The sequence below is a fragment of the Helianthus annuus genome, chromosome 3 (genome assembly GCF_002127325.2).
Source record: "Helianthus annuus cultivar XRQ/B chromosome 3, HanXRQr2.0-SUNRISE, whole genome shotgun sequence".
Lineage (NCBI taxonomy): Eukaryota > Viridiplantae > Streptophyta > Magnoliopsida > Asterales > Asteraceae > Helianthus > Helianthus annuus.
This window is the reverse complement of record NC_035435.2, coordinates 149,253,663-149,276,580: the sequence shown is the minus strand read 5'-3', so window position 1 is coordinate 149,276,580 and position 22,918 is coordinate 149,253,663. Positions and strand designations below refer to the sequence as shown.

Genomic DNA, 22,918 nt, shown 5'->3' with positions numbered 1-22,918 from the left:
GAACTATACACGTTTCACGAAAAAAATACGAGGAAGAAGGCGACACGTGGTTGAAAAGACAACCCCTTAGCTATTTCCCATGTTAGCGGGACTTATAATTGGACCATTAATATGTTGACACGTGACACTTTTTCAGTGCCAACGTCTATGTAGCCGGCTTGTGGGGGAAATCGTCTAGGCTGACGTTACCCTTGAAAACATCCAATATGCAGGGTCGAAAATATCTGAGCCCTAGTCGTTTTCCCTGTACCCCAGACGTTTTCACAGGTAACGTTACAAGCCGGATACATTGAAAAAAATAATAATAACAAATATATTTTAGTATAAAATATTACACCTCACTTCGCATCCACAGCCAAAACTGACTTCTTAAATCTTTTAAATACTCACCCTTTTCGGCAGCATCAGTTTGACGTCTGCAACCAAAGCATCCTCCTCTCGCCGCCCACCGTCAACCACCACCCCACCGATGCTCCTCCTCTCCCTCCGCCCCACTTTCCTCCACCCCTCCACCCTCACACCCCCCAGAATCTCACCCCACCACCACCATCCATTCAAACCACTACCTCCCCCTTCACATTTCCCCAAAACCCACCTCAAATTACTCCCTACCGTACCCTATTCCCCTCTCGCACTCGCAAGTTCCGGTGACGGTGGCGGTGGTGGCTCAAGCAACTGGTGGGACCCATGGTCTGGCGGCGGTGATGACGATAACAACAACAATGACAACAATAACAATAGAAAACGTGTTTTTTATTGTTTAGTTCTTATACTAATAACTCAAATTGCTTATGGGGCTTATGCGATTGATTCCGGAACTGAAATGGGTACAGATGATGATGATGAAGTGATTGTGTGGGAAGTGAAAGGGGGAAAAAGGACGAAACTTGTGGCTGATGATGTGGCAGATATGTTTGTTGTTCCGTCTGTGAGTTGGGTTTGGTGGCCGTTGCAGTCGGGTGGTAAAGGCGTTGAAACGGTGTCGTTTGGGAATGTGGTTCCGACTATGTGGGTTCAGTGTAGAGAGTTGTTCATGCGGTTGATGCTTCCTGAAGGGTTTCCAGAGAGTGTGACTAGTGATTATATGGAGTATTCTCTTTGGAGAGGGGTGCAGGGTGTTGCTGCTCAAGTTAGTAGTGTTCTTGCTACTCAAGTAAGTTTCGGTTTTCGGTTGTTTGAGTTTATGGGTTTGTTTTGTGTTGTGTTGGCATTTGTAATCATTAGGAGGGGTGCTTGGATAATGGGATTGTTACAATTTGGATAATCATTAGATTAAAGTGAGAGGGGCGAACCTTGGAGCAACGGTAATGTTTGCCGCAATGTGACTGGACGGGTTCGAGTTGTGGGAACATCCTCTTGTAGAAATGCAGGGTAAGGATGCCTACATTAGAGCATTCACACTCCGTCCACCAAATTTTGTGAGTGAGGTTTTTATATTATAAAAAGTGGTTGTGAGGGGAAGAGGGAGAAAATGTTACTGTTCATTTGTATGTTTGAGGAGACACTGTTCACCCTTTATAATTTTTTTAATATATTTTGAAAGTGATTGTGAGTGGAGGACAGAAAATGTAATGATAAAGATATAAAAGAAATATTATTTAATTGAAAGGAGCGAGAAAATATATTTGTTTTTAGTGGAATTATAGGGTAGATTTGGTGGAAGGGTTGTGAATGCTGCCCGACACCCTCCTGGACCCACGCATGCAGGAGCCTCGTGCACTGGGTTTGCCTTTTATTAGGTTAAAGTGAGAGTCTTTTGGTTAAGATTTCTGATATCCCCTTGTTCCAGAAAGGGGAACTATATGAATTTTGAGGCTAAAAAGACTAATTATCAATTCCAAATTATAAAGGATCACCTTAACTAATAGCTAGAGGCACACTTATATCGTCACCCTATCAAATGTTGTTAATTCGTTTTGAGTTCTTGAAAGAATTTGAGGTCAAACAGTTTATGGATTTAATGGCTATTGTTATGCTTAGTTATAATCGTTGAAAGTCGTGTAGTTTCATTTTGTAGGATTATGATGTTATGCGTGTTTGATTTTATTTGTGGCTCTCTGTGTATTGGATATGTCTAAATGCAAATTTAACTGTTCTTGTTTCATACAGTCTTTGCTATATGCGGTTGGTTTGGGAAAAGGGGCAATTCCAACTGCTGCAGCTGTAAATTGGGTACTCAAGGATGGAATCGGGTATCTAAGCAAAATCTTTTTGTCAAAATTCGGCCGGCATTTTGACGTGAATCCAAAAGGATGGAGATTATTTGCCGATTTTATGGAAAACGCTGCTTTTGGTATGGAAATCTTGACTCCTGCTTTTCCCCATCTTTTTGTCCCGATCGGTGCCGCTGCTGGAGCGGGGCGATCTGCAGCTACACTTATCCAGGTATTTTTTAAATTTATCTAAAACTTTAGGTGAAAAATAGTTGATTTTCTGACAAAAACTTATATGATGATGTCGGCTTCTTTATTAGTTATGCATCACCAAAGTTTTCTGTTACAAGAGTTCAATTTCATTTTTATTGATTCAAGAGTTAAGTGCCATTTACGTCCATGTGTTTTGTCCAGTTTTGCCATTCTAGGCCAAATTTCAAAACTGTACCATTTTCCTCCCTGGCATTCTTGAAACGTGCCATTTCAGTCCAAAAAACTAACCCCAATTAAAAAACTCAGTTAACTCAGGGGCAAACTGGTCATTTTACATGGTGGTTCGGAGGTTAGTACACGGTGGAGGGTATGTAAAACCCTCGAACCGGAACCACTCCGAACCACTATGTAAAATGACCATTTTACCCCTGAGCTAACTGAGTTTTTTAATTGGGGTTAGTTTTTTTTTTTTACTGAAATGACATGTTTCGAGAATGTCAGGGAGGAAAATGGTACAATTTTGAAACTTGGTCTGAAATGGCAAAAGTGGACAAACCACAGGGACATAAATGGCACTTTACTCTTGATTCAGAGCATGGTGTTCTGCTGTAGCAGCTTACTTTTTGTGTGCGCATGTATGCGTTTCTTTGAAATTAACCGTATCTTTAGTTCCTATGATTATATCAATCTGTGGTGTATTTCTGATTTACAGGCTGCAACCAGGAGCTGTTTTTATGCTGGTTTTGCCGCTCAAAGGAACTTTGCCGAGGTAATACCCTGTTGCTTACACTTGTTTCCATATACCATTTAATAATAAAAAGAAAAAAAATATTTGTATCTCCATACGCACATGACTATTATTGTGTGATTCTCGATAAAAATTTTGAAAATGGCAGGTAATAGCAAAAGGTGAAGCTCAGGGAATGGTGAGCAAATCAATCGGGATAGTGGTTGGAATAGCGTTAGCTAATTGCATACAAGCTTCTACGCCTTTGGCTCTTGCGTCATTTGGTGTGATCACTTGGATCCACATGTTCTGCAATGTCAAATCTTATCAATCCATTCAATTAAGGACTTTGAATCCTTATCGTGCAAGTAAATTTTTATATATATATTTTTATTAAATTAGTCTTTTCGTGTTCATAATCTAAGTTCCTTTACATGACACAAAAAATACTAAATACTTTTATTTCTTTAGCTGTAATATTTTAAGAATCACACCATTTTGTTATTTTGTTAGCTGAACTCGTGCTTCATGGTCGATAAACAGGTCTGGTTTTTGGTGAATATCTGTTAAGTGGTCTTGTTCCTTCGGTCAAAGAGGTCAATGATGAAGAGCCCTTTTTCCCTGCTCTACCACTTCTCAGTCTTAAACCAGCAAGCAAAGTAAGTCATTTTTATGTATAGCCATATATATGATATGATATACAAGGTTTTTAGAAAACGGAAACGAGTTTCGAGACGTTTTCCCTTCGCCTCACGTGGCGTAAGTGTCGAGGCGTAAGGCCGAGGCGGTATTAATAAATAAATATAAAAATTATATATATTATAAAAAAAATAAATATTTAACATTAAAAAAAGAGTTTCTCATCAAAATCATCAGATTCAATAGTTAAAAACATAAAAAAGACAAATAGTTTCTAATTAAACTCAAATAGCATAACAAACATCATCTTCGTCATCCTCACAAACTTCCTTAACCCAATCTGCATCATCAACGTCATCCTTGTCAATCAAATGAATGGTTTTCCTTTTCTTAGACGAGGAACTTCCACCGCCTCGCTCAATTGTCCCACCACCTCTACGTGTTTTAGTTGCCCCACCACCTCAAGTTGTTCTAATGGCCTCGTCACTTTCCTCCTCATTTGCCGCGTCACCTTCAATTGCATCTTCATCATCATCTCTTTGGTCGGCTATCCACTCATCACCAGACATGACATTTTTAACAAGTAAAGGATCATCATCTTCTTTTCAATTAGTCTTTATTTATAAATTTCTGCTTCAACTTCCTATTGTACATGATGTAAACCAAATTGTCCATCCTCTTGGTGGTCAACCGGTTTCGTCTCTTTGTATGGACCTGATTGAACGTACTCCAATTATGTTCACAAGCTCAAGCCGAACACGTAAGACCCAAAACCTTCGTTGCAAAGGCCTTGAGTTTTGGGGTATCATCTTCATATTCGCCCCACCATAAAACTATATATGTTAAAAAAATAGTAAATTATTTAATTTATACAAACTATAAGTCTATAATAACATAACTAGCAAATAATTTACCTGGTGGACGTGTCTGATGAATTGCCAAAGAACCTCTATAACCGAATAATCCTTTCTTTTCTTTATAAAGAATGAGTTGTTCTTCAATCTTCATGTAAATTTCCGTGTCCTTAACGAGTCGTTCCATGACATCATACAATCCTCTCTTAATCTTTGAATGCTGGGAAACATTAGGACTCCATCGATATTGCGGATTTAGATAGTAGGCAACCACATGCAAATCGCGATGCATTTGAAAGTCTTATTTTTCATCGATGATTTCCCATATCTCTTTGTAAGAAACGAGGACATTATTCAAGTTCTTTGCAATCTTTTCTTTGCATTTGTCCATGGCTCCATAGATAAATCCCATTGCGGGTGTTTGTTCTCCATCAACGACCCTAAAAAATTCAACTAGCGGGCTTTTGGTTTGAATAATATAGACCACACTAGGCCAAAAAATCTTTCATCCATGATTATTTTCTTTTCCAATTTTCCATTGGGTTTCATAGACCAAGCACAATGCTTCCATTCATTTGAAACAAACATTTGTTGCAAAACATCTTTCAAATCATAAAGACTTTGTATGGTTAAAAAAGTTGTGGTGAATCTTGTGGCGGCCGGTTGAAGAAGATCTTTCCCAAGAATTTATGAAATAGCTAACTTTTTTTTGCTTTAAGCAAAACACTTCTGTGTTGTGGCAATTCCTCAATTTTTTCAAGCATCAGATCGATGCAATGGGCGGCACATGGGGTTCAATACAATGTTTTTCTCTTCTTCATTAACATCTCCCCGGCCTTTTTTGTATGCATTATCTTCTCCAATTTATTCAACAACCCCATCAAGCAATTTGAAATTTTTTTGCGCGTCTTTAATGCAATCTGATGCATCAACCGTTTTCAAAAAACTGTGCCATATTGATTGTTGACCAAAAAGTTGATTAGACTTCGGTTTCTCATGTCTGACCAACCATCTGATAACAATGAAACCCCAATTGTCTTCCAAGTTGCTTTGATCTTATTCAACATTTCGGTGGTTGTGTTAACTTCTTCTTTAAGGATCCAAGTCTTTAACTCGTGCATAGTAGGGGGATTCAATGCTCGTCCAAAGTTAGCAAGTTACCGATCATGGTGTTGGAGGACCATTGGATCGGCATGTGCATGTGGTGAGTGAAGGAGGATCACAACCGACCGAAAAATTGACACCTGTGAGTGCTAAAGAGCACCAGAACCAAGTTTGTATGGATATCCGGAGATTCTTTTACGAGAATGGAATCCCGTTTTACGTAGCAACTAGTCCTTCATTTACTAGTATGCTACGTTCGGTTGGTAACTTTGGACTGGCATTGAAGCCCCTTACGATGCACGAGTTAAGGACTTGGATCCTTAAAGAGGAAGTTAACACAACCACTGAAATGATAAATGAGTTCAAAGCAACTTGGAAGACAACCGGGGTTTTGTTGTTATCAGATGGTTGGTCAGACATGAGAAACCCAAGTCTAATCAACTTTTTGGTCAGCAATCAATATGGCATAGTTTTTTTTTGGAAAACGGTTGATGCATCAGGTTGCATTAAAAACGCTCAAAAAATTTTCGAATTGCTTCATATGGGGTTGAAGAAATCGGGGAAGAGATAGTCGTTCAAGTGGTGACCGACAATGCTAAGTGCATATAAAAAGGCCGGAGAGATGTTAATAAAGAAGAGAAAAACATTGTATTGAACCCCATTTGTCGCCCATTGCATCGATTTGATGCTTGAAAAAATTGGGGAATTGCCACAACGCAGAAATGCTTTGCTTAAAGCAAAAAAAGTTAGCTATTTCATTTATAATCATCAATGTGTGTTGAGTTTAGCACGAAAGATTCTTGGGAAAGATCTTCTTTGACCGGCCGCCACAAGATTCACTATGGCTTTTTTGACCATACAAAGTGTTTATGATTCGAAAGATGCTTTGCAACAAATGTTTGTTTCAAATGAATGGAAGCATTATGCTTGGGCTATGAAAGCCGATGGAAAAGAGGTAAAGAAAATAATCATGGATGAAAGATTTTTTTAGGTCTAGTGTGGTCTATACTATTCAAACCACAAGTCCACTAGTTGAAGTTTCGAGGATCGTTGATGGGGAGCGAACACCCGCAATGGGATTTATCTATGGAGCCATGGACACGTGCAAAGAAAAGATTGCAAATAACTTGAATTATGTCCTCGCTTCTTACAAAGAGATATGGGAAATCATCGATGAAAAATGGGACTTTCAAATGCATCGCGATTTGCATGCGGCTACCTACTATCTAAATCTGCAATATCGATTGAGTCTCAATGTTTCCCAGCATCCAGAGATTAAGAGAGGATTCTATGATGTCATGGAACGACTCGTTAAGGACACGGAAGTCCACATGAAGATTGAAGAACAACCCTTTCTTTATAAAGAAAGGATTATTCGGTTATAGAAGTTCTTTGGCAACTTATAGACACGTCCACCAGAGTACATTATTTGCTAGTTATGTTATTATAGACTTATAGTTTGTTTAAATTAAATAATTTTCTATTTTTTTAACAACTGTAGTTTTATGGTGGGGCGAATATGGAGATGATACCCCTGAACTCAAGGCCTTTGCAATGAAGGTTTTGGGTCTTACGTTTTCGACTTTAGCTTGTGAACGTAATTGGAGAACGCTCAATCATGTCCATACAAAGAGACGAAACCGATTGACCACCGAGAGGATGGACAACTTGGTTTACATCATGTACAATAGGAAGTTGAAGCAGAAATTTATGAAAAAAAAAACTAATTTAAAAGAAGATGATGATCCTTTACTTGTTGAAAATGTCATGTCTGATGATGTGTGGATAGCCCGCCAAAGAGATGATGAAGATGCAATTGAAGGTCACGCGGCAAATGAGGAGGAAAGTGAGGAGGCTATTAGAACAAATAGAGGTGGTGGGACAATTGAGCGAGGCGGGGGAAGTTCCTCATCTAAGAAAAGGAAAACCGTTCATTTGATTGACGAGGATGATGCTGATTGGGTTAAGGAAGATTGTGAAGATGATGTTTGTTATGCTATTTGAGTTTAATTAGAAACTATTTGTGTCTTTTTTATGTTTTTAACTATTGAATTTGATGAGAAAACTCTTTTTTTGATGTTAAGTACTTATTTTTTTATAGAGTTAACTGCCATTTTCGTCCCTGTGGTTTGGTCACTTTGGCCATTTCAGTCCATTTTTCAAAAATGCGCCATTTTCCTCCCCGACGTTCTGGAAAGGTGCCATTTCAGTCCAAAAATCATAACCCAGTTAAGTCAGTTAGTAAATAAGGACTGATTGTGTAAATTTGTAACATAAAGGACTGATTGTGTAAATTTGTAACACCACCACCACTAGCCCTGCCACCACCACCACTCCGCTGCCACCACCACCACCACCGCCACCACAGCCACTGCCACCACCACCACCACCGCCACCACAGCCACACCGCCACCACAGCTACACTGCCACCACAGCCACTGCCACCACCGCCACCACCTTTGTGAAGATCTTGAGCGGGCTAACTCCAGACTCGGTTTTAGAACACTTTCTAAAAAACAGTCCAACCCGTTATTCAATAAGTTAACACAATCCCTAGAGACATCTAAACCTTCAACTCGCAAATTGTGGTTCAACCTGTTCTTTAAAGAATTTGCAGCATGCAAATGACCACTGTAATGGCAAGTCTCAGTACAGTATGCAGAACCTAGACCATTAATGCATAATTTTCGTTTTTCTTGTGAGTGGATGGTGATGCCAAATGGCGCACTAACAGGGTTTCTACTATAAACACCGGGACTTATTGCATCCTGCTCAACTTCTTCCCCATCTTCAACTGAATTAACTTCAAGTGGCGGTTTGCTACCTAAAGAAAACAACTCAGTAGCACTTTGTTGTTGTTGTTGAACTTTTGTCGTTACCAAATGTTGGGGAAAAGGAACCGTTCGGTCTTTAAACTTTCTTTCACGAAGATTTGGTGTACGTACTTTTCTAGGGGACCGAGGAAACGCACATAGAGACTGTAGATCAGTCACCGGATGGGTCCCGTTAGGGACCTTTAAAGGCAAAGGACCATCACTCTTCGCACGTTTCTGAGGAGGTATTTTCGAAAGAGCAGCATTTTTCACAATAGCTATGATCAGTTCATTGTGAAGACGAACATTTTCCCGACCTATTAAACCGATACAAAGCTTATCAAACTCTGATTTCCCGAGCTTAAGATTTAAATACCTGATGACTAGATTGAAGTACTTCTCAGCCTTTTGTGAACCGAGCCTCTTTTCGATCTGAACCTTCAGCTCGAAAGTATCGACTCTGGAAAAACGCCGAACCGACGGCATAATATTGCTGTTATCAATATTCAATACCTTAGCATCATCAAAACATATTCAACACCCACTGCATCACTAAAACTAATCCAAATACCCATTTCGTTTTGCACGTAAACGTTTCAGAAAATGTATAAAACGATTAAGAGGAGAATTGGTGATAAAGGTCTGATGATGATGAAGATCGCGATGATGATGAAGGTCGATGATGATCGATGATGATGATAACAGTGGCTGTAGTTGCGGTGGTGGCGGTGGTGGCAGTGGCTGTGGTGGCAGTGTGGCTGTGGTGGCGGTGTGGCTGTGGTGGCGGCGGTGGTGGCAGTGGCTGTGGTGGCGGTGGTGGCTGTGGTGGCGGTGGTGGTGGTGGTGGCAGCGGAGTGGTGGTGGTGGCAGGGCTAGTGGTGGTGCTGTTACAAATTTACATAATCAGTCCTTTATGTTACAAATTTACACAATCAGTCCTTATTTACTAACTGACTTAACTGGGTTATGATTTTTGGACTGAAATGGCACCTTTCCAGAACGTCGGGGAGGAAAATGGCGCATTTTTGAAAAATGGACTGAAATGGCCAAAGTGACCAAACCACAGGGACGAAAATGGCAGTTAACTCTTTTTTATAACATATATAATTTTTATATTTATTTATAAATACCGCCTCGTGAGGCGAAGGGAAAACGCCTCGAACTCGTTTCCGTTTTTTTTAAACCTTGGCTAGTGGGTCGATTTGGATTGCCCTCTCTCAATCAGGTCAAGGGGATACGGGTCAAACGAGTTGAAAGTTGTGCGAATTATGTGTTAAATGCTGTACATGTTACAGCCCCCTAAGTCACTTTATTTTAAGATTTAATTTATTATTGTGATAATATTGTTTTTGTAATTATGATTAATAAAGAACATCGACAGTTTATGGGTCAACTTACCCAAAATCCGGCCCGTTTCAGACAAAAAAGATTGTTTTTTATCTTGTCTTTTCCAGGCAGAGCATAAATTACTCTCACCCGAAGCTAAAGAAGCCGCTGCTATCATTGGTCAACGTCTGGAGCTCGGGTCAAAGCTCTCTGAAATTGTCAAAACCAAAACAGACGCCCATGCATTACTTGATTTGTACAAAAACCAAGGCTACATTCTAACAGAGCAAAATGGCAAATTTTGTGTAAGTAAATTCAAATTATTACTCATTTTCTTTACTTTTTGTTTCACTTTTAGCGATAATTTATAAAAACTAAACAGGTGATATTGAAAGATACATGTTCACCGCAAGATATGCTCAAATCGATGTTCCATGTGAGTTACCTGTACTGGTTGGAGAAAAATGTCGGGTTAAAGCCCGTAAGCATATATGATGATTGCGGACCTGGAGGAATGTTGCAAATATCTTTAGAATATGTAGAAAGGGAATTTAATCATGCTAAACATGATGGTGAACTTGCAGGTTGGGTTACTGATAGTCTTGTAGCTAGGCCTTTACCTCATAGAATTCGACCCGACTATTGATCAAATGTCTAAAATATGCCATAGAAAAAGATAATTTTTGGTTTACAGGAATAGTGGAAGTAGGAAAAGGTTTTTGTTAGTATTAATGTCGTGAACTTGTGAACGATGCGCCTTTAACTTCTTGCTCGAGGGTGTGTTTGGGTTTGCGTTTTGAAACTGATTTTGTTATTTATTATTTTTTTGATATCTTAGCAAAACCAAATTAATGTGTAGATAAAAATATATTTTCTTATAAATTTTTTTTCCTAACATCATTCCATTTGATTGTGTTTTATAAAACACAATGCTAAAAACATTATGTAATCAATATTTTACTAAAACGCAATGTTAGAACACAATGAATTGGGTATGTAAACAAGCTTTCACACGATGTAATCAAACTTTTTTAAAATACAATGAACATGGTATGTTGTTAAGCTTTTATTTAAAAGCAATGTTTTCATGTGTTAGACTATCCGTAATGGTTAATGCCTCCTAAGGAGCATTTTTCGCCGTAGCAGCATCATAACGCTTCTCTGAATAACGTGTAATGGTTAATGCCTTTTAATGTTCTTTCAATCAATTAATGTGTAACGGTTAATAACACTTCTCTGAATAATGTGTAACGGTTAATGCCTTTTAATGTTCTTTCAATCAATTAATGTGTAACGGTTAATAACAGTTCTCTGAATAATGTGTAACATTTTAATGTTCTTTCAATCAATTAACTCAAAATCCACTATTTCTAATCCCCTTAGTAATCTGCAATCATGGGTGAATCATCTATAATAATAGAACTCAAAGAATCAAGCCAAACTATGCATATGTTCATGTGTGTGTTTATATAAAGATCCATTAACTTATTTTTGAAAACCGATTATTAGATGTTTGGGTTTTTTTTTTATTGGATCAAAGTTGTGAAAATTAGAAAAAGAATAAGTATATGCATGTATGTGGTATATATATATAGAGTCCGGTTAACGTACAATATTCCTTAACGTATGAGCGTACGATGTGAAATTACGCACGTTGTAAAACTCAAAACCCTAATCACGCATGTTGAAAACCATAATCACGCATGTTGAAAAGAAATAATCAAGCATGTTGAAAACCATAACATGCTTCATTACATAATTATAACATGCTTCATTAGCTAAGTATAACATGCGTGATTATGGTTTTTCAACATGCGTGATTAGGGTTTTGAATTTTACAACGTGCGTAATATCACAGCGTACGCTCGTACGTTAAGCAATATTATATTTTACAGTTTAACTGTATATATAAACAAAGTGATTGTGGTTTAATGTTTTGTACACGTTGATAGTTTTTAAACTTCACATCATTCTTTGTGTACTTATGTGATAGTCTATGAAAGTAGAAAATTTTAATTAACAAGTAGGTGATATGTATCTAAGTGATTTTCGATAGATTAACCAAATTGGCACATTTTCTACCCATACGAGAAGGTTATAAAATGAAGAAGCTAGTAAAGTAGTATGTAAATGAAATAATGGCAAGGCATGGAATACCAATTTCAATCATATCCGATAGAGATATTCGCTTCACATCCAGATTCCAGCGAACACTACAAAAGGCATTGGGGACACGCTTAGATATGAGTACAACATATCATCCCTAAACTGATGGTCAGAGTGAAATGAATATTCAAATCTTAGAGGACATGCAACAATTTGAAACATAAAGTATAAAACTCACCAATTCTAAAGACAAAGGACACCGTCTGAAATTATGTATAAAGATAAAGGACAACACTTGTAATTTACTATTTATTTTAGTAATGACCAACATATCTTCATGTTGGGTCAACTTAGTTAGAGCTAAATGACATAACAAGCAAAAGTTTGAAAACATAAATATGTTTGATGTATTTTTTGAAGGTAAAGGATATCGAAATCTAGTGTAAGAGCATTCAGATCCATGACATCAAATTTTGTGTGTGGTGTTTTTAAAATATAAAAAGTATAAAAAGTGATTGTGAGTGGAGTAGAGAGAAAATGTTACTGTTAATCTGTATATTTAGGGGGAAACTGTTCACCCCCAATAATTTTTTTTATATATTTTGAAAGTGGTTGTAAGTGGAGGAAAGAGAAACAAGTAATGATAAATGTATAAAAAAATATTATTTAATTGCAAAGAAGAGAGAAAATATAGTGTTTTTTAGTGTAATTTAGGGTGAAAATATAATGGGATGAATGTGAATGCTCTAAAAGCATTCACATCAATTCATCATATTTTCAGCCTAAATTGCACTAAAAAACACTACATATTCTCTCTCCTTTTCAATTAAGTAATATTTTTATACTTTTATCATTACCTTTCATCTCTCCTCCACTCACAACCACTTTCAAAATAAATTAAAAAATTATAGGGGGTGAAGAGTGTCCCCCAAATATAAAGATAAACAGTAACATTTTCTCTCTCCTCCATCCACAGCCACTTTTTATACTCTTTATATTATAAAAACTCTACACACATAATTTGATGGCATGAATGTGAATCCTCTAAGACCATGCGTAGTGGTAAGGGTGAATAATGCCCCCACCCTTGGGCGTTTTCCGCCATGTGACAGTACAGACAGCAAGGGGCATTATTGAGCGTTTTTATAAAATTGGTGTAGTGGAGATGTGGGCATTATGTTAAAAGGGTGTAAACAATTAAATAAAATAAAATAAACTAACAAAAAAAAGGTATTGGTCCAACCTAAAAAAGACAGATGTGATTGGCCAAAACAATGCCCCCATAGCGTGATTTAAATAACGCCAAAACAACAATTCCAGCCAAACATGCCCAGGGAGGTGGTGGGGCGGTGTGTTTGTGTAGGATCGTTATTGACGATCAATTGAGTCAATCTGAGCTAAACACCACTGTTTATGCAGCAGAAATACACAAACAGCTTGAATCAAAGTAGAATGGAGTAGAAACAGAATGCAGATTACTTTAAACACGTTTTCTCATTAATCTTTCTCAGAAAAATTCGGCAGCAGTTCGGCCACACGGTCGACATTCAGATGCAAAATGAGAAAACATCACAACTATATATATAGGGGTGATTTCGCTCCAAATGACACAATGTCATTTGGGGCGAAATCAGAACATTACAACACTACTTTACAAACAGCCCCCTATACTATACATAATTAACACTTCTGACCCCTAGACCCTATACAAGCTTAACTAAGACTAAGACGCAGGCTTTAGACATTCGTGCACCAACAAACTCCCCCTTGGATACAGCCGCAGTCTTCAGTCTTGTCTTCGGGTCTTCAGAGTGACTTGAACGTTTCTTCTCTAGGCTTTGGCTTCTTCCTAAGCAAGTTTCTTAGCCTGTCATTGTCTTTCTTCCGTTTATTTTCTTCCTCAGCTTGAATATTCATCCATTTTCCTCTGTTCTATTCAAGCTTTTTACGTTCACGATCAGCTTTCCTCTTTTCGTTTTCCTCTTTTCTTCAAAAAGTGTAGTAAAAAAGCTTTGATTATGGTATTCTAGCTCATAACTTGCTCTGATACCAATTGTAGGATCGTTATTGACGATCAATTGAGTCAATCTGAGCTAAACACCACTGTTTATGCAGCGGAAATACACAAACAGCTTGAATCAAAGCAGAATGGAGTAGAAACAGAATGCAGATTACTTTAAACACGTTTTCTCATTAATCTTTCTCAGAAAAATTCGGCAGCAGTTCGGCTACACGGTCAACATTCAGATGCAAAATGAGAAAACATCACAACTATATATAGGGGGGTGATTTCGCTCCAAATGACAAAATGTCATTTGGGGCGAAATCAGAACATTACAACACAACTTTACAAATAGCCCCTATATTATACATAATTAACACTTCTGACCCCTAGACCCTATACAAGCTTAACTAAGACTAAGACGCAGGCTTTAGACATTCGTGCACCAACAAACTCCCCCTTGGATACAGCCGCAGTCTTCAGTCTTGTCTTCGGGTCTTCAGAGTGACTTGAACGTTTCTTCTCTAGGCTTTGGCTTCTTCCTAAGCAAGTTCCTCAGCCTGTCATTATCTTTCTTCCGTTTCTTTTCTTCCTCAGCTTGAATATTCATCCATTTTCCTCTGTTCTCTTCAAGCTTTTTACGTTCACGATCAACTTTCCTCTTTTCTTTCTCCTCGAGCGACCACCAAGTAGACTTCCATTTACTTTCAGAGTTAATGCCTTTCTGAAAGCAAAGAGTAGCAACTCTTTGAAACTGCATCGCCTGTTCTTTATCTTCAGCCTGATAGTGAATCTTGTTAATGAATAAATATTCAATATCTTTCGTTGAGCAGTTCACTAACCACATCGGGTCATAAACATGTATTTCTCTTATCTCACTACCAGCACGATAAGTAATGACAGCCTCAGTCGAGATGTAACTGTATACCCAGCCCAAAAAGCCTTTATAGAAATCCTGCTCCATCTTTGGCACTGGTATATTTTTCATCGTCTTCGGCCTTTTAACATTAAGGATAGTTTCTTCAACCCCTGTTACCGGATCTACCCTTCGCACTCTCTTTGGATAATGCGGCTTCCAGTGTCTAAACTCTTTCAACGATTCAAACTTTATGTATCCCCACATTGGAACATCATTCTTGTGAACAGGATACCCTAAAGTTCTTACTTTCGACAGCTCCTCCACATCCCACCATGGTAATGACATTATGTCATATAAACGTTCAAAGTATTGCACTCCAAACTCCCTTCTGATCGCATATGCATTAACATGAGGCAGGAAACCCCAGCTAATGATGTCACCATGTGAAATGCTTCGATCCCTCTGATAGAACTTCAACGGCCTTTTGAATTTTCTCTCGTGACTGTCTTTAAACCATTTCTGCCGTTCTTCTTTTTGCATATCCTTCGGAGTACCATCGAAATTTTTATCTTTTAAGATCTCAGCGACCTTTCTTCTCAACTCATCTCTATTCTCTTCAGTAAAGAACTCCATCAGCGTAGGATACTGAGAAGTATCTTCACTAACACTCTCATCATCTGTGCAATCCTCAACCTCAACCCTGTCATACATGTCAGCATCCTCAACATACTTATACTCGTATTCTGGTTGGTGGTTGATGTCGAATGCATTTAATTCATCCTCAAAATCAAACTTGAAATCAGGATCAACCATACGCGTCATTTCTTTAATCTTTTCCAATGTATACGTATGAAAGTGTTCACCTTCTTCCATGTAAGTATCCAATCTCAAAATTAGCTTCTCAACATGTTCAACATTTTGAGCATCACCAGACTCCCCCTTTCCTTTAGCTCCCCCTGTCTCTTCATTTACAGAATCATTCAGAAAATCATCAACAGTTCTTTCACTGGAAGCTTCAGTTACTTTAATTCCCATACCACCTTGAGCATCGTCATCGTCATTATCAGAACTATGACTGCTAGCCGAAAAAACTTTCTCATCATCGTCATCTTCTTCATCATCACCCTTTTCCTCATCACCCTCTTCGTCGTCATCCTCCTCATCATCTTCCTCATCGTCATCAGTAGTAAGATCTTCTAAAGTTACAGGTTCTTCAAAAAGTGCCGACACGGAAGATATTGGTACTGGATTTTCAATTACTAAAGATGGAACAATTGATCTCTCAACAGCTGCCACACTGCTTTCAGCACCCTTACCCTTATCTTTCATCTGTTCGTCAATCTCAGCTTGGCGTTTTGCCCTAAGCTCTTCAACTTGTATCTCTTCGTATCTTTGTTCAATTGACGTTCCAAGCATATTCTCAACAACTTTGTTCAACATGTAGAAAGCATGCTCTTTTAATGCTTTTGCAGCCTCAAGCTCTTTGTTTTTCATCTCGAAATACTTGTTCTGCTCATCTCTGCGAGCCTTTTCTTCTTCAAGTTCAGCCACTCGCACCTTCAGGAAATCAATCTTAGTCTGATCAGTATCAATCTTCTTTAACAAGGCTTTGTTATCAGACTCTAATTTCTTCACGCGCATTTCGAGAATCTTTTCACGTTCAGCAACTTTCTTGCTTTCTGCTGCAATAACTTTGTTTTCATTCAACACTTCATCCATCTTCTTCTCTAACTTCTTAACTTGTTCATCATTTGCAAAGCCAAAATCTCCAATATCTTCAAGATTATCTGGAGGAATGTGAAGACCTCTGTGCCCAGAAGAACCAGGAGTTAGTTGAATTTGAGTGAGTGGTGGTGTTTGAAATATCTCTTGAGATGTAAGCAAGGTTTGTTGTTGTGGTGGTGAGAGATGTAGTGGTGAAAGATGTAGTGGTGATGGTTGTTTTGGTGGTGAAGGCTGTTTTGGTGGTGAAGGCTGTCTGGGTGGTGTTGGTTGTCGTGGAGGTGATTGATGTGGTGGAGATTGTACTGGTGTAGGTTCAGGTGGTGGAGTTGATTGTTTACTGGTTTCTTTGGCTGGCTTCTTCTTCAAGACAATCTTGGGCTTTGTAATCTTTGTAGTAACTTTCTTGATTTTTGGAGATACAATCCTTTTCTTTGCATCTGCTTTCTTTTTGCCGCTTGAAGGTGATTGAGATTCAGAAACGTGCTCAGGAGATGGAACATAAGCAGCATCATCTTTCTCCTGTCTCTTCATCTTCCGTAATTGTTTCTCTTTTTCTGTAGCCTCTTTAATTCTTCTTAGACGTTCAGTCTCATCTACTTCATCATCTGAAAAACTCGAAGAGCTTGTAGTATCTTTATCAACATCATAACCTTCGATATCATCAATAACCTTCTCTTTTTCAGCTTCCACATTAACTGCTTGATCAGACACTAAATCATCAACGTTAAGCATCACTTGATCAATACCAGCATACGGATCTTCTTCCGCAGTAACAACCGGCTCATCTACCTCAGGTTCATCAACCAATAACGTCTTTGTCACTTTCTTTTGCTTTTTCTTTGGTTGTGATGAAGACCCCTCACCCTCTTGTGATTTAGGGGTAACCTTCCTGCCTCTCCTTCTCGTTTCTTTGACAAACCAGTCATTTCGGGTAGTTTTGAACTCCTTAAGAGTTTTTAGCTCTTCAGCATAAGCTGCTTCCTTCATTTCTTCTTCGTTTCTCCAGTTTTGATGATCAACTGGATCAGGATCAACGTAGTTTGCATCCTTAATAAATCCGAAGAACTCAGCTACTACTTTTGGTTCTGGATGGTTTGGGTGATATCTCGCAAGCTGCTTTAGAGAATCGTTGCTCATGTGTGACTGTACTAACAAATCATCCTTCAAATCACGTTCAATCTCTGGATATGCATGATCGATCATGATCTGCACAAACCTTGGATAACACCAAGTCCGACTCTTTGTAGTAATATTCTCGGCCATATAATGAAAGACAATATGCGAGAAATTATATTTCTTGTTCAACACCAATGCAGTGACCATGTTCATCTGATAATCGCGCATTGTATCGTAACTTCCCTTGGTATGGCTAAGTGACATCAAAATACAATGAATAAGAAACTTGTAGGGTTTCTAGAATTTTGATTTCAAATAGTTTCCAACATTCAATGCACCTTGATAACCCATCCTGAGCATACAGCCCTTTACCACCCGTTCTGGAAACTTTGTTGGCGACTCTGCATCGTCCGGAAAATTTACAACCTCACGAATAAGTGCCTCAATAATCGAATGAATTGCTTTGTTTTCTTCATCATACTTTGAATGCTTCCAGAAACGCTTAATATGTGACTTGTACAATGGACGTTGATCAGTCAAAGCCTTTTGAATAGGGATTCTACCCATGAACTCCAAGATACTACTGAACTTTGCCAACTCTGTATTTTTCTCCATATCCAAGTCACAACAGCTGTTGTGAAGTGGATCAAATATCACACTTGAACCCTGCATAACATCAAAACATAATCATGAATCAAACACTTTGAAAAATCTCAACATTATGCACCTACAAGCGAAATCAACTAAGTACACTAGGAGCGAAATCAGATTAACATATAGGAGCGAAATCACTAAGTTGAATTAGGAGCGAAATCAGGTTGACATTTAGGAACGGAATCACATTAGGTGACTTAGAAGTGAAATCAGATATTTTGCTTAGGAGCGGAATCACCTATCCATCAGTTTGGGGCGAAATCACAGACAACATTCAAAACTTGTTGGATGATTAAATTGATTATGTTAACTTGTTAAACTGATGATTCCGACAATAGGGTTATGTTTTGATTTAATTTTTGCCCTTTCAAACAACCTTGATCTAAGAATTCACAATCAGTTCATCGTCAATCATGAAACAACCCTAAATCTTGAACAATCAAAACTCAAATCATAAACTACATCACAATCCGACAACATATGATTGATTTCAAGTTTAGATTTAACAGATAAAGGCCCTAAATCTAGGTTTCGTTCATCACAGATGCCGACAATCCAGAATAGACATGATTTCGGTTAAATCAGTTCACAATTTACCTTGCCTATGTTGAATCGTTGTGATTTCTAACAATAAACACAAGATTTGACAAGATTTGGGCAGCAATTCGTTTAGAAAACGATAGATTGGGGGTTTCGCTCTAAGTCGCTGAGAGAGAAATGGGTTGGGGCGAAATCAGACAAGTGACGGTAGGAGCGAAATCAGATGGCTTATATAGCTGGTCTGATTCCGCTCGAAATCACTTAGATGCTATGAGCGGAATCAGCTAAGAAACAGCTATGAGCGAAATCAGTTTTAAGTGCAATTAGAAGCGAAATCAGCTTTTAGTGTGTTTAGGAGCGAAATCAGAAAATTATTTTTCAAAAATTTAACTTTTAAGCAATTTCTGGTTGATCACCGACACACGCAGTTAACCAAGTCCAAGTTAATGACCTTGGTCATATGTTTGGCCTACCAAGTCCAAGTTAATGACCTTGGCTGACCAGATTATGAAGTACGCTGATGTTTAGATATGAAAACAGTTCAAATTAATGAACTTTCGAACATTTTGAGCTTTCAAACACTTTTTCAACACATGTACCAATCACAGTTTAGGTATCTCCTGCTTACCCAACCCTCATCAAACAGACATGATCTGCACAAGGCTTTGATCTTCTGATTCCCAATGTCGGTTGTCGAAAATAAGATGAACAAATAAAATCTTTTTGGATTTTTAGCAAGATAAACTGAAATATGTACACACAATCTTTTTGTGAGCGTGTTAGGGGATCATATCAGCATTTGACAAGACACAAGCACCGTTAAGCTACTATTTCATACCAAGCCTTAAACAATTCGCGTAGATTGCCGATATACTGATCCTCTTAAATTCTCACAGAACTTTCAATCTGTCCGGGATACGGAATTAATGTCTTAAGACTTAAACCTCTACATGTGTCCCACTTCAGTATATATTCCCGTATCCAGATCCCAATATTCAGTCTTACAGGTGAGTATACCTAGATGATATCTGTAATGGGGTGAATTGCGAGGGCCGTGAGAGCTCAGGTCAATACTTCCGTATACGCAGAGAGATGACGGCTTCGACTTTGGTGGGTCCCCTTTGGGGATCTTCTTTACAACAGCACATGATTATCATTTTGCAATGTTTAATCATTTTTTATGCTGAGGGGAGGCTTTACAAGTAAAGCATATGCGTAAAGTTTTATCCGGGGACTAGGTCAGTATTTCCATACAGCAGAAGTCCCGGGATAATACCCCAGATATCACTAAGCATAAAGACCTGGTATCCCAGAATAAGGGACCTTTCAAACGAGATTTCGGGGGTTACCCATATATCCTGGAGGTGTTCCCCACGTAAACGCAAGTAAATTTTAGGTTTATATCCCAAACTGATCTACTAATTTTGCAAAAACCTATCGGCACATCTTTAGCAAGACTGCTTAATTGCATTTTAAACGTTACATTTCTTTAGCGTACTGTGTCCGTCTAGCTGATGTACTATCATTTCCCCTATTATACACAAACTCTTTTTGAGGTTTTCTAATGTTTTTGGATTTTTGAATTTTATCATGTTTTTGTATTTTTCTGCGAATTTCTCCCCCTAAAAAGAAAAACATATTTTTGTGTTTTTGTTTTTATCGAAAAGCAGAAAACAAACTGCACAGAAATTTGACAACACGACATGGTTCACGTCAGATCGCCGCCCTCCTCGGCTTCACATTCTACTACCCTCCCAGAACTCAGATTTTTTAACCCATTCAATTTTGGAAGATAGCAAAATCTCTTTTTGTCAAAGGGTTTTGTATAAAAATCAGCTTTCTGATCATCGGTGTGTAGGTGCTCAATCTGGATTAACTTCTTCTCGTGACAATTGACGTGATGTCGTGGTCACAATCAAATTTAATCCCAAAAACAACTAAATAGATAGCGGTAAGTGGGTATCGATAACAGGGAGTTTGTGGAATATGTGCTATCTCGATGTATGTCTAACTTCACTAAAGTAAACTAAACTGAAAGAAAAATAAATTCAAGAGTGGGTTTGACTGGTTGATTTTTAAAACTAAGATTAACTAATTAAATTGCAAAAGAAAAGTTTTTTTTTTTTTGGTTGTAAACAATTTAGAGACGAGTGACCATCTTTAGTTTCCGGTTTGCTTCAACATTTGTGCTATCATTCACTAGAAAGAACTACATAGACATAGTTCATGTGCAATTACTTGTTGTGATGAAAGGGAACTAAGTACTCAGATTCCTAGAACGTGAGGTTGTTACCCGATGACCAATTGACCCTTACCCGATCCTAGTTCTACCCATGATATCTCGATTGCCAACGGCACCAAGAACGTATGGTTTCAAAATAGAATAATCATAAGCATCAACAATTTACAAGCAAATAAGAACACACCATGATAAATAAGACATAAATTCAATTTACCATTCTAGAAATATGAAATCAAGCACAATTGTCTCTACAAACTTTCAACTAAAGATGACCATAAAGAGTTTAGCTATCCATGGCTTGAACAACCCCCTTCCACCAAGTCCCCAAATTCGTTTTTTTTCCAAAGTGCTGTGTCCCTTCGATAGTGTGTAACCGAATACAAAAAAGAAAAATGATTAATCTCTACGTTGTAACCGAAATAGCATGATTGGCCCCTTAACTCTTCATCAAATGGTTATTAAATGCGATAAGTTACATATGCTCTCCAATCCATGTGATGTTTTGCTTTTATTTTGTGTCTCACGAAACCAAAGAAGTCTGCCGCCAATCTCCTTGACTTGCGTGGATCCCATGATGATCTGATGAGATTAGCGGCCCAATCCAAAGAGTCCACGATGCTCCTTACCATCAAAGCCACGCCGCCAAAGTCCAAGCTCACATGTAATTTTGTTTTATTCTCTCTTTGGTGATAGCGGCCCACTCAAAGAGATCCCAAAAGCCATCCAATGTAGTTGTCAGCCCAATGTTGCCGCCAATAGCAAAGTCAGGCTCCATATGTGCGGCCCAATGAGAAGAGTCCACATGAGTTGATTTTTTTCTCAATCCATTTAATCCATCAAGTCCATGTGATATTGATGGATCACTTTTTTTTGACTTCTCATACTTCCACTGCCGTCAAAGATGATAATGTTGAATTGATTATTTTTATGACATAACAATAATCATCCATTTTAATTAAAGCTGCCAACCAACCCCTCAAAAATGTGAATGTGATGTTGTTTGCTTCCTTATATTCGCGGGCCCCCCAATCCATATGCCAGCCGCCTTCTGAGATGATGGTGTGTATATTTATTTGACTTGCACGTGATGTTAGTGATGGATCTTGGCGGCCCACTCCAAAGGCTCCATGTGTCCACAAGCCCACATGATCGGCCCAATTAACAATCCACATGTGCCTCTCAGTTTGTTCCCATCTATGCCGCCAATTCTCATCCCCTATGCTTGTATGCGTGTGTGATGATGATGTTAGATGATTATGTTGTTTGACTTCTTTCCTTGTGATAACTGCTACTCCCCCAAATATTTGTGCCATCCTTCACGTGACTTCACTTTTTGAGAATATGGCTTGTATCTCAGCTGCCAATTGTGTACATGATGTCACCAAACATAAGGTCCAATGAGAAGTCAACATATGGTGCCGTAAGCTACGGCACCCGCCATAGCTTACGGCGATCAGTAGATCCTTACGCCACTTTGCTTCTGTCTTACGGTGGTGGATGTTTCACAAACATGGGAGCCGTAGCCTACGGCCAGAGCCGTAGGTTACGGCGCTGAGTCTTTCTTTTCTTCATTTCTTCATGCAATCTTTAACTTTTTCGCATATTGTTTATGCCCGGCTTCCGTCAACCATTCAAACTTCCTTAAACCCACATTTCAAGCACTTTAACACCTGCAAATCCAAACATCTAGTGGTTACCATGTTCAAGCAATTAACCGAATAAAGTATAGAATGTGCATTGTATTAAACCTTTTAAGGGTTGTCCTACGGACCACCCGTCACATCCCCACACTTACCCGTTGCTTGTCCCAAGCAACTCATTCAAAAACCATTTTCACACATACGC

The 22,918-nt window shown here is 38.4% G+C and overlaps 1 protein-coding gene across 2 annotated transcripts; it reads left to right on the top strand.

The window, feature by feature from the left end:
- The first annotated feature begins 364 nt into the window (after nucleotides 1-364).
- Nucleotides 365-10,661, top strand: LOC110930037 (protein root UVB sensitive 1, chloroplastic). Of its 2 annotated transcripts, XM_022173251.2 has the most exons (7): nucleotides 369-1,153; nucleotides 2,110-2,385; nucleotides 3,079-3,135; nucleotides 3,263-3,461; nucleotides 3,637-3,752; nucleotides 9,958-10,134; nucleotides 10,212-10,661. In XM_022173251.2, exons 1-7 carry the CDS (start codon nucleotides 470-472, stop codon nucleotides 10,473-10,475), a joined length of 1,773 nt encoding a protein of 590 aa, XP_022028943.1. In that variant the 5' UTR covers nucleotides 369-469; the 3' UTR covers nucleotides 10,476-10,661. The 2 variants fall into 2 exon arrangements, with proteins under 2 accessions (XP_022028944.1, XP_022028943.1); XM_022173252.2 differs by lacking the exons at nucleotides 9,958-10,134; nucleotides 10,212-10,661 and adding an exon at nucleotides 7,192-7,788 and having other exon boundaries at nucleotides 365-1,153.
- Nucleotides 10,662-22,918: the final 12,257 nt, after the last annotated feature.

What these genes read in the sequence shown, in the direction of transcription:
- LOC110930037 (XM_022173251.2), top strand. Translation starts at nt 470, where the DNA reads ATGCTCCTCCTCTCCCTCCGCCCCACTTTCCTCCACCCCTCCACCCTC. An exon ending in GTAGTGTTCTTGCTACTCAA is followed by an intron (nt 1,154 to 2,109) that starts GTAAGTTTCGGT and finishes TGTTTCATACAG; the next exon opens with TCTTTGCTATATGCGGTTGG. An exon ending in GTCTTAAACCAGCAAGCAAA is followed by an intron (nt 3,753 to 9,957) that starts GTAAGTCATTTT and finishes TGTCTTTTCCAG; the next exon opens with GCAGAGCATAAATTACTCTC.